The sequence below is a fragment of the Cydia pomonella genome, chromosome 1 (genome assembly GCF_033807575.1).
Source record: "Cydia pomonella isolate Wapato2018A chromosome 1, ilCydPomo1, whole genome shotgun sequence".
In the NCBI taxonomy this organism is placed as follows: Eukaryota; Metazoa; Arthropoda; class Insecta; order Lepidoptera; family Tortricidae; genus Cydia; species Cydia pomonella.
This window is the reverse complement of record NC_084703.1, coordinates 34,182,133-34,194,307: the sequence shown is the minus strand read 5'-3', so window position 1 is coordinate 34,194,307 and position 12,175 is coordinate 34,182,133. Positions and strand designations below refer to the sequence as shown.

At 38.4% G+C, this 12,175-nt stretch overlaps 1 protein-coding gene across 1 annotated transcript in view; it reads left to right on the top strand.

Annotated features, from left to right (window-relative positions):
• The window catches only part of LOC133520664 (UDP-glucose:glycoprotein glucosyltransferase), a 36,007-nt gene extending 25,063 nt beyond the window's left edge, over positions 1-10,944 (top strand). Inside the window, exons 18-28 of the mRNA XM_061855252.1 lie at positions 681-890; positions 1,240-1,464; positions 2,142-2,315; positions 2,567-2,744; positions 3,123-3,305; positions 3,666-3,769; positions 4,126-4,292; positions 5,589-5,710; positions 6,014-6,154; positions 6,465-6,516; positions 6,720-10,944. Of these exons, the coding sequence (XP_061711236.1) occupies positions 681-890; positions 1,240-1,464; positions 2,142-2,315; positions 2,567-2,744; positions 3,123-3,305; positions 3,666-3,769; positions 4,126-4,292; positions 5,589-5,710; positions 6,014-6,154; positions 6,465-6,516; positions 6,720-6,751 (1,588 nt within the window). The 3' untranslated portion in view covers positions 6,752-10,944. The remainder of the gene's footprint in view (positions 1-680; positions 891-1,239; positions 1,465-2,141; positions 2,316-2,566; positions 2,745-3,122; positions 3,306-3,665; positions 3,770-4,125; positions 4,293-5,588; positions 5,711-6,013; positions 6,155-6,464; positions 6,517-6,719) is intronic.
• The last annotated feature ends 1,231 nt before the right edge of the window (positions 10,945-12,175 follow it).

The window sequence follows — 12,175 nt, the reverse complement described above, 5'->3', positions numbered from 1 at the left end:
GAGGCAATTTATAGGTCGAGGATAAAATAGGGCATTTATGTCCGAGTTATATACTCTGCTTTTCACTTCGATTGCGAGGAAAATATACAAAAAATTCCAACATTTTAGGTTATTTTACCGTATTTATTCAAGACTGAAGAAAATAGTACTCGGTCCCGCGCACGCAGCGGGGCCTGGATGCGCCGGCCGCTAGCTGCAGGAGTGCTAGCTTGTATGACAGATTTTGGACTTTATTGCTGAGTCAATTAGGGTTGTAATAGACGATTTTTCTTTATGCTCTAGAGCCTATTAAGCAACTTTGTGTATACACGTGACTTAAACTTCAATTGTACGAGCATGAGAATTGAAAAGGTCGTTTATCATCCTATCTCAGCAGTCTATCGTATAGGAAATTATATTAAATTAAAATGATTGGCTGTTTGCACTGATTTTTCTTAGTGGATACCTACATGTTTTTAAAAGGTACACCACAATACACGTGAAAAAAATTAAAGAGCCATATGTACTTTAAAACGTACGATACACGTGCGAACGTGTAATTCGCAACTAGTGTCGATTTAAAACACTGCCTCCGGTCGTGTTTAAATTTGTCCCCACTCGGTGCGAATTTCCTACTTCTCGAACTATCGTAATGTACTGTTATACAAGGGAAGGTATGACAGAGACTTGTATTTCATCAGTTTCTACCGTTACGTGCTGGAACCTGAGCTGCAGTTCACAAACTCGGGCGCGGCGGCGGGCGGTGCGATGGCGCGCTTCGCGCGGCTTCCGCACGCGCCGCTGCTCTCGCTGGAGCTGCGCACGCCCGTGAACTGGCTCGTCGAGTGCGTCAAGTCCGTGTATGACCTGGACAACATACGACTGGCTGACGTCGACACCGTAGTGCACAGGTATGTTTATATTAACCTTGACGTCAGCGACAGCTTATGATCTAAAAATCGGCTTCTCGTCACTGATTTTGAGTGCGTCAAGTCCATTTACGACGTCCAAAGCTGTCGTTTTGTAGACGTCTACTTCGTAGTGCGTACGTGAATCTCAAAAGCATAGGTACATGTTGAGACTGTAAACTTATACAAAACGTAATGTTTTCTAAATGTTAGTAGTTATACTCAGGACTGCCGGCCATTTATTAATAAAATCGTTTTAAGAGCGTTCCAGTTTGCTCATTGTTACATACTTACCTCTCCAAAAATGTATCGACACAAGTAGCTGGCTAAGCGAATGTTCGTGTTGTGACAGCGAGTTCGAGTTAGAGTACCTGCTGGTGGAGGGGCACGCGTGGGACGCGACGCTGGGCACGCCGCCGCGCGGGCTGCAGCTGGTGCTGGGCTCGCGCGCGCGCGCCGACACCGTCGACACCATCGTCATGGCCAACCTCGGCTACTTCCAGCTGAAGGCCAACCCCGGCGCCTGGACGCTGCGCCTGCGACCTGGCCGCTCTGATGACATCTATCAGATTATTGGGTAAATTAAACAATGAAACATACATGTCTACCTTTTTGCAAACAACAGTAATTATTCATTAATTAGATCAACATTTTTGTTACATAGCCTCGAAACACTTTGGATTCTTTTCACCTTGTTCCATAATTATTTACATTTTGTTTTGTTAACTCTTTTTGGTTCATAGCAAACTAAAATCTTAAGCACTACTTTCAATGTGCGCAAAGATTTCTTGCAATGGTGATAAAACTTGACTACAAATATATATATTGCGTAAACATATGCATGTATTTTAAGCATATTACTAGCTGTGATATTCAGTGATCGGAACTATGGGAGTAAAACTTTAATAAAACTTATCAAGCGGACGTAAAAAGAGTGCTTATAGCCTTAAAAATATTCGAATATCTATGAATGTAAATATTTTTATGGATGTAAGTACTATACTATTCCTATCCCTATGAACATGAATATTTTTAGGGCTGTATGCACTATTTTATGTCCGCTTAACAAGTTTTGTTAAAGTTTTACTCCCATAGTTCCGATCACTGGTGATATTATTGCAACTAAACTGCTGTATATCTCGATTAGTGCGTGTCCAGACTAGCAGTGATTAGGGACTGTTTGTAGCGATTAAAATGAAAACACCTTTTGAATGAACACGTCCAAGATAGATGGTATAACCGCTTTTGTTTTAGGCACGAAAACACGGACACACCCGCCGGTAGCGAAGAAATCCAAGTGCTGATGAGCTCCTTCCGCAGCCACGTGATCAAACTAAGAGTGAGCAAAAAACCGGACAAGCAGAGCCACGACCTGCTCGTCGACAACGAGGACAACAACACGGGTGGCATATGGAACTCCATCGCCAGGTAACTTGCTGCACTCGACTTGTAGTCACGTCATCAAGCCGCAAACAAGATAGAAGCTGCACCAATCACGAGCATAATATTATATGGGATTTTGTACTCTGGGAGAAACTGTAATCGTATATAATATTTACTGTTTAAAACAAAACTTTGAAATAAGTTGCCCGTATTGATTTAACTTGTGTATGGTTGATGAGACATATAATATTAGAAAAACTGGTACAGTGACAAGTACTATTTTAATTTTATTTTAGTTCTTTCGGCGGTGGCGAGGAACCGGAGACGCAGGACGAGACGATCAACGTGTTCTCCGTCGCTTCCGGGCATCTCTATGAGCGCTTCTTGCGCATCATGATGCTGTCGGTGCTCAAGCACACCAAGTCGCCCGTCAAGTTCTGGTTCCTCAAGAACTACCTGAGCCCGTCGCTAAAGGTTCATTTCATTACATTCATTCTAAGTTTTGAGGTGCCTTGAATGTAGACGCTGATTAAAACATTGTCAGTTCTTACTTAGACTAGAATTGAACACAACAGTGTCACTAAAACCACAGTGGGTGCCTTGTGATAACTATAGCCAACATTTGAATACCTATAGATGTCACGCTTCGGGCTTCGACCCTATATTTAAAAAAACCCATGTTTCCAATTTCAATCAGGTACTCTTTATGAAACATTAAACGTTTGATAAATCGATTGTAGCTATTCCTGTGTCTATTCTAAAACTTATGACTTGCTAAAAATATTTGAATGCAAAACACATTTTATGTATCTTCAATTTATTTCATCGCTGATTTAAAGTGCTATATTATAGGACATCCTCCCGTACATGGCCCAAGAGTATGGGTTCCAGTACGAGCTGGTGCAGTACCAGTGGCCGCGCTGGCTGCAGCGGCAGCGCGACCGCCAGCGTACCATCTGGGGCTACAAGATCCTCTTCCTCGACGTGCTCTTCCCGCTCCACGTCAAGAAGATCATCTTCGTGGATGCGGACCAGGTATGTTAACAAGAGTACGGGTTCCTGTACGAGCTGGTACAGAACCAGTGGCCACGCAGGTTGCAGCAGCAACACGACCGCCAGCGCACCATCTGGAGCTACAAGATTCTCTTCCTCGACGTGGTACGTTGCTCTATGGATCTGGTCCGGTGGAAAAATTAAAGTGAACTTTATTATCAATGCATCCAGACTTTATTGTATCTTTAATCTTTATTTAGTTCTTTATTCAGAGCTTTCAAATCTTGCTTGGATTTCCCTATGATATCTCCATAATTTTTAGATCAACTTGGTTGAAATAAAGTTTTTATCAAGTTTTATCTATAAATGCCAAAGTTTCGAAGGTTGCTCGTATTTTCACAGATCGTTCGCGCAGACCTGAAGGAGCTAGTAGACTTAGACTTGGGCGGCGCGCCTTACGGGTACACGCCGTTCTGTGATAGTAGAAAGGAAATGGAAGGATTCAGGTATGCAAATATGTGGTAACAACCCATGTATTTTTTTTATTCACTTATTTATCACTGGTGTCGAGGTAACACGGCTACATTTGTTAACTGTTATGATTAATATCTAATTCGCGCAAATTGGTTGAATCTCATATGAGTCATATTATTGTACTCATACTTTACCTGTCGAATAATTAATTTGTATATTGTACTGTTATTAAGTTATTATCCATCAATAACCATAATCTTCAAAAGAATCTTTGACTGCTTTATCGTTTATTGAATTAAGTAATTGTTTTGCGGGCCTATTATTTTATAGTAACCTTGGCAGTGAAGTCTTGGGACTTGATGTATTGTAAGATGTCGTATCCGCACAGGTTCTGGAAGCAAGGGTACTGGCGCAACCATCTGCAGGGTCGCAGCTACCACATCAGCGCGCTGTACGTGGTGGACCTGATGCGGTTCCGGCGCATCGCGGCCGGCGACCGTCTGCGCGGCCAGTACCAGGCTCTCAGCCAGGACCCCAACAGTCTCTCCAACTTAGGTTACTTACAATATCTTCTTGCTCATCTTACGTCATATCCAGACCCCCTGACCCCTTTAATCGCGGAAAGTTGAGCGTGTCTTTTTTATTTTTGAGAACATTTAAGAGTCATATGGCATGTATTAAAATTCTGCCTGGAGAATTGTTAAGTGTAATAATTATGTTTTCATCACACTTGCTCGTAAACGGTGTTATTGTATGCCATCATACTGAGCTGGAATGAGCTATGTTATGCCCACGGGCGGTTATAGATTTATTTTTAATTTCACCATGGCCATGGGTATATTTGTTAATTATGTCACTAATTCATACGTACCAAGTAGATATAAATGAGTTTTAATTTTAAAATATTCACGTTAATAATTTAATATTTCTGTTTATGCTTAAAAATATTTCATTTGATTAATTTAATAGCCGTTTAAAATATTTTTACGCAATTTTCAATCACGTCTAAATGCCGGATGGATCTGTGATTTCGAAGTCTAACCTGTCAAAAATGACAATACGGCGGACGAATTATGGAAGGTAGAGGTAAGGAATGCAATCTCCATAGGCAGAACTGTTGCAAGTGTCCAGCTATCAGCTGTAAATAATAGTTCCAAATCTCTAGAGTAGCGCTATAGTAGCTAAGAACCTAGGCGTTATTGACGGAGTGAAATGCGCTGACAATGATTTGTTTTTTTTTTTTCAAACATTCTATGTATTGTAGCGCCACTTATTTAAGGTTTTTTGACGGACACTTTGATGCATGGAGATTGCATTCCTTACCTCTACCTTCCATAGGACGAATGTTTGAAATGCCACCGTATTTAAGAATTATTCCGCATAAAATTTAGTTTTTTATTCACAAATGTGATGAAAAACATTCGTAAATTCTTGTTTATCGCCCTAATACAGAATGTACTATTGTTTTGTCTTATTCCCTACTGTTTTAGGCAAGGCGTGAATTGTTATTATTATTATTATGAGCCCATACTGTCCCACTGCTGGGCAAAGGCCTCCCTCTTATTCTTCCACGTGTCCCTATCCTCGGAAGTCTCCCACCAGTCTCTGTCGAGCATCAAGTTCGACCCGCCATCTCCGACGAGGTCTACCGTGACGCCTTACAACCTGTGGGACCCAACAGGTGGCTGTTTTGGCCCACAGGTCATCCGGCATACGGCAGACGTGCCCTGCCCAGTCCCATTTGAGCTTAGCGGCAGTTTCAGCTACATCAGTTATTCCAGTTTTGGAGCGTAGTATTGTATTTTTAATGCGATAATGCGAATTGTTATAATGTATGTTTATTTTCTACAGATCAAGATTTACCGAACAACATGATTCATCAAGTTGCGATAAAATCCCTACCACAGGAGTGGCTCTGGTGCGAGACATGGTGCGATGAAAACTCAAAACCGCAAGCGAAAACAATCGATTTGGTAATTTATTTATTTATTCAATGACATATATAAATGGGCGTAATGGGTTATTTCATTATAGGGTTTATTAATGATTAGGTAAGCGATTTAAATCACGAGGAAAATAAAATGATGCATTTATGTTAAAATTTATATTTTCTATGGGGCAATAACCCCTCGTACCTACATTTTTTTTAATTTTCCGGTTTTTTCCTACTGACGTAAATGGCTTGACAGACTATATTTTTGGGTTCGAATCCTCAGACGGCTGTGCTGTGCTTTGTGTATAAAATGAACATAGGACTATTTTATTGTGTTGCGCAGTGCAATAACCCGATGACGAAGGAGGCGAAGCTGTCGGCGGCGATGCGCATCGTGCCCGAGTGGAGCGAGTACGACGCCGAGGTGAAGGCGCTGCAGGCGCGCGTGCGCCGCGGCCTCTACCAGGCCGCCGACCACGAGCAGGTACTCTTGTGATGTGCCGCCGAGAAATTACGCACTTACCGTAATTTGCATTAGTGAAAATTACCGTAATTTACCCATGAAGAAAATAAAATTAAGATTGTAGGATAGTATGTGGATGAAGCATTCTACTAGTACCTCCTTGCAGTGATGATAGCCGCCGCATTGATGATCCCTTCTAGGGCCATTTTACCGTAGCAGCATTGGTTCTGTTAAATGCGCTCAATGTCCCTTTAAAAAATCCACCGTGTATATTTGATTCGGATTATTGGTACATGTGAACCGCGAATGAATCGATTTGTGTTTATTTCAGGAAATCGAGACCATTATTCACGACCCAATCTCAACATCAAGTGATGATACAGGTAATTCCTTATTATTTATCAATTGAACTTGAACAGAATTATTATTTCTAAGATGTTCTACAATTTTTTTATTATAAAAAAGTAAGTAAATAATAAATAGTAGCTTTAAAAGTGCTCTAATACACTAGAACTGTCTATCAACTTAAAGTATTTTTCGTATTTGTCAAACGCCTCTGAAGTTGCTGTTGTTTTCGGTTTCCCAGGTAGTCTCCACGGCGTACATATAGAGTTATGATGAGGTGGTGTATGTATGATATATAAAATTTTTTAGCTGAATGTCGGTTTCTGTTATACGTCACAAGCAATAATATGTGTGTATATTAAGACACTGTATATTTTAAACGGAACCACCAAACATTATTATTTGTCTAAAATTGATTGCAAGCTCGATATTTGTATGTATCGCTTGCAAGAAATTTTACACATACGCTAGAAGGTGCAATAAGGAATTAAATTACAATAAGCTACTAAAATATTTTCTGAAAGGAAACATGTTCGTCGAGCAAATTGCCTTAACAATCTTATGTGAAATGGATTGCCAATAAATGTACGCCCGATGTTTCCAGTTAACGCTATAAGGTGTTGTGTTGTAACATTTAATACCAAAATCGTTTTACATTAACCGACATTAGCCCGTAGCACGTAAGGATAGTATGATTTCAAGTGATTTTAGTGTATGGTGGTTTGATGTAATAGCGTGAGAACGTTTTGATTTAATTGTTATGTTATGAATTTACGAGGTACACGCCTGCAGTGCTTTTATCGCACGTTTGTTGTACAATGTATTATTGATTAGTAAATTTTCTCCTTTGAACTGTTTTATATGTAACGGAACTCTTGTAAGTCTAATCAAGTGCATATTTTATTTTCCGATCCCAATAAATCCAATTATCTTGGCAAGAAGCGAGTGCTAGTATTTAGCTGCAGCCTTGTACCGCAAAGACGCTGCGATCAAATTTGTAGCGCTTAAGAGGAAAGGGGGACAACCGTTCCTCCATACAAACGTAGTGCCCATTTTCCTCTCTGGGTGCACAATTCATTGTAAATTAACCATAGCCATGACCTTTCGTTTACCTTTTATAGATTTTATTATAATAAGAGCTATGAGCGAAAAACAAATTCCATACACAGTATATATCTTATAATAATCAAGCAATTAAAAAAAAACAACAACGAAGTGGCATATCTATGTTCAATATACATCAAATTGTGTATAAATATTGTCGATGAAGTTAATGTCCAGAAAGAAAATGGGGACTATGTTTGTATGGAGAAGCTGTCGTCTTAAACAACGCAAAGGTTAGTAATAAGGTTGTTGGTTTTCATATTACTGTAAAACTTTGTTAAGTCCGAAAGTAGATTCCCTTTTTTATATTTTAACTGTACAGTCGAGTGTATAAATATGCATACACCTTAATCAATTGCAATAAGATGAAAAAATGTAGGCATATTTATGAACTCGACTGTATATTCAGAACACTCATCTCCAACAAAATTGCAAAGATTTATATGTTGTGTTTACATATTGGATAGCGTTATTTGTCTCTATTTTTATAACCACCTGTAATATTTGCCACATTTACCAATAGGTTATTAATTTACCTTTATCTGTGTTGTAAATTCAGTGATACGTAGAAGACCGTTGTGACCAACCCCTTTCTATGATTGTCTTAGTAAACTGCTAGATTATAAACTTTGCTCATCAGTGAGATAGAATCTATGTTTCACGTCATGTTACCGCAGTACAGCTAGCACGTGTAGATCGAGTGGCGGCAGATGTACTAGCTATGTAGATTGAACACAGATTTACTTATGAGTAAGAGTACAGAATAAAATAATTCATTACAGTTAATCAGGACAGTCAAGGTAAATGATCATGATCATACACAGCTGTATAGAGTAGGTACTGATTGCATATAAGGAGTGGTTCAGAAAAAAGTAGCATCACATTATGTGAATTTTTAATTTTATTTTGTGATAATTTTAAAGCAGCGCATTATTGTAGTAATCTGCAGATACTATTATATGAAATTAAATACAATCGTATTTAAAATAAAAGGACGTATTGAAGTATTCGCCTTTTATATAACATCTCTACGACGACGGGATTATTGACGACCGGTCTGGCCTAGTGGGTAGTGAGCCTGCCTACGAAACCGATGGTCCCGGGTTCAAATCCTGGTAAGGGCATTTATTCGTGTGATGAGCAATGAGCATGGATATTTGTTCCTGAGTCATGGGTGTTTTCTATGTATTTAAGTATTTATATATTATTTATATCGTTGTCTAAGTACCCTCAACACAAGAGCCTTATTGAGCTTACTGTGGGACTTAGTCAATTTGTGAAATAATGTCCTATAATATATTATTTTATATTATCTCTGCTGACACTTTTTGAACAGCGTCTTCTGAGAGAATTTATGAGGTGTTTTTTTTATAAACATAGTTTATTCTTTAAGCTCGTTAGTCTGATGAGCTACTTTTTTTCGATATTGCACTTTTTTGATTTGACTTCACTTTGAGGTAGTTACATGGAATTTACATTTTTGTGTATTTGCCATTTTTACAGAAATTTGTCTCTCATAGAAAAAAGCCACTATCAGAAGTAAGATTAGAGAGACTTCCTAACTAACGCAGATAAACTCCAGTTTATTGGTATAATTTATTCGTAAGATGATATTCCTAAAAGCATAAAACGAGTTGTGAAAATTGTAATTTAATTGTGGCATTGTAGAATTGGCAAGTGAAGATTGTTAAATTGGGTTGTACAAAAAGTTACGAAGTACATTGCAATAAAAATGAGAAAACTCAAACAATCTGATATTTCTCATTATGATTTTATTTTTATTATATAGTATTTTTTTCTAAATATTACTGGAAAAAAAATGCTTCATAATTAGCAAAACATTAAAAAGTATACCAGATAATTCACTGCCACTTTTTCACTGAACCACTCCTTATTTACGAAATAATCAAAGTAAGTAAGTAAGTTTTACGATTAAGGTTGTGGGGGTATCCCATACCCATATTTATCGTGTCATATAGCCCTTCAGATGCATATTATACAATAAAATTATGATATTTAAATCAACCTCTGGTCAATCTTGCAGATCGCTGAGACACTTGCTATCGATACGAAAAAAGAACACTATTAATAGTGTTATTTTTTTCGTATCGATAGCTGTTATGTTATGTTGTGTTGTGTGCGTATAACGTTTATAGGTATAGACTAACAGGTCAATCCCAACGTACACTGACTTTAGAATGATATATAAATTTATGATGTAATTTAGTTATCGTGCGTATCGCTCGCACCTGTACGGACAAGCCCGCGCGAAATGCAAGAAAACCAAATGATATAATTTAGATATCGAAGAATTATTGACATGAAATGGTAGAGCCGGCAGATGACCGAACGAGATGCTCTTATGGAAGTTTCCGAGTAGCAGAGAAGCGCTATGATTGTTTGTCCTTGTCACGGTCTCATTTTTTTAATTCCGCATCGTAAAGTTTTAATACGGCTTATGGTGGGCAACAAATAACCCGACCAAATTACGTAAGTTGTTTTTGGTATGTTGTCAGGAATGTTAAAACGTGTTTTTAATTTGGCGTTTTGCGCATGTTTGGTCCCTCACGGGCGCACGCGTATGGCATATCTAGTTGATTCTACCATCTATGGTCTGGGCTATCAAAATCGCTGCCAACTTATCTTGATCGGATTCTACCAATCACTAGTTATCTGTCGCTAATAAATTAAAATGATATCTTACTGTACCAGAACGAATCTTCGAGCGTTTACACGCTGTATGGTGATTATTTTCAACGAATTACCACAAGTGAAGGGCAATGACAAAGTAACTCCATAAAACGTTGAATAAAATCTTCTATCATTTAGTAGACACGCAATTTCTGTCTTCTTATCGAATATGAAATAGTCTAATGGGTCCCTTTCACCATATGGCCTTACCGCTTCCTTCCTCCATATTGTAAGGATTGTCACGATGTTTCGATGACCTTATAGGACTAAATATTATAACCTTAGATAAAGGAATTCTAAGATTGCATAAAGTGGTGCGCACATGGTAGACGTAATTTGGTAGCTCAATTATCTAAGCCTTATAGCGTATGTACGCTATAAGGTGTTCCAATTCACTTACCAAATGCCTTACAACAGTATTAAGCTGTCAAAATTTTGCTCTAAATATTTGGCACCTTTAAGACTCGTGTTCCTTTGTCTATGATTATAACTCTTTATTCTCTGCTTTAGGGATACTACCGACGGAATCTCAAACCAGTGTTCCTAAATTGAATAAATTGTAGCAATTTGTTACACTTGTAGTATCCGGTCAGCGTAAATATGTGAATACAAACTTCCCTGCTTTGGCAATGTCATAAATAAACATGAATAAATATACAGTCAACAGTCAATTGAATTTTATTTACCTACTAATGTATACTGCATGAAATTCCTAATTAGCCTTGAATATATACACACTAGCTAGGTAATAAAACACAGGTATGTGCGATTTAAAGGTGCATCCAGACATGTAGGAATTCGCCGATTGCTGAATCATCGTCGAGTGACATGTGCTCGGCTCGTTAATCGCCAAACAGCGAGCGTGTCTATCAAGTGTCTATACACACATGCGGGACGCAACCGAATACCTGGTTCGTAGTGATTATATGCTCTTTGGTTTTCGGGAACAACGAAAATGTCGATTGCCGAGCAGCCGTATATCTTGGTGCAATACTGTGTAAGTAACAAATGTCGTAAAGTTCAATTACCTCGTACAGTCAAGGTATTAAATATCGATACGGACAAAGTGACAAAAATATGTACACACTACCTTAACATATAGGCAATAAGGTCGTGTATACATATTTTTGGCACTTTGTCCGTATCGATATTTAATACCTTGACTGTACATTGTTTGAATTTCGAATGCGCTGTATTGCACTATCCCCGACGGAGTCTTTCAAGGTATTTTGTATGCGCTCCCGCATACATTTCTACCAGGATTAGGATTCATGCTGGCTTGCCAAACTGCTTGAGAGTTTGATGGTAAATACAGAACTCATTACTTAAAAAAAAGTATATCTTATGTCTATTACATTAAGGTCTAATTACACTTTCTCGTCCTTTGCGCGTTGTAATTACTTGACGTCGGTTTTAAGTACTTTTTACGAGATTTTAGTCTAAGATTGCAATTGTAAGTTTTAGGTAACTTAAATACAGGAGATCTGTACTGATCTGTGGCTAGTAATAGTATTCATCTGTTCCCGTTACATTTTTGTTTCGTTTTCTTATTCACAGTCGTTTTAATCAATCTCAGTTGAAAATTGTAAATCCTATTTAGGTATATTTGGAAAGTGCGGCGGTATGCAATAAGGTCGTAGCTGATTGAGTCTGCTAATGTATGGTATTTTATGTGTAGTATAAGGTCTACTTAATAATATGATGCAATGTTCCCTGTCCAACTACGTGCACTGCAGAAAACCTCATAAAAGCTACTCCCCGGGGGTTAGAAGTGGCGAGATATTGGCAAAATATTGTATTAGTTATGATCCCTTCACACGATAAGCAGATTGGTTTTATGCCGTTCTTACTTCCGCGCATTTTAGGAGGAAAATACTAGCATACATATCTCAGCCTGAATAC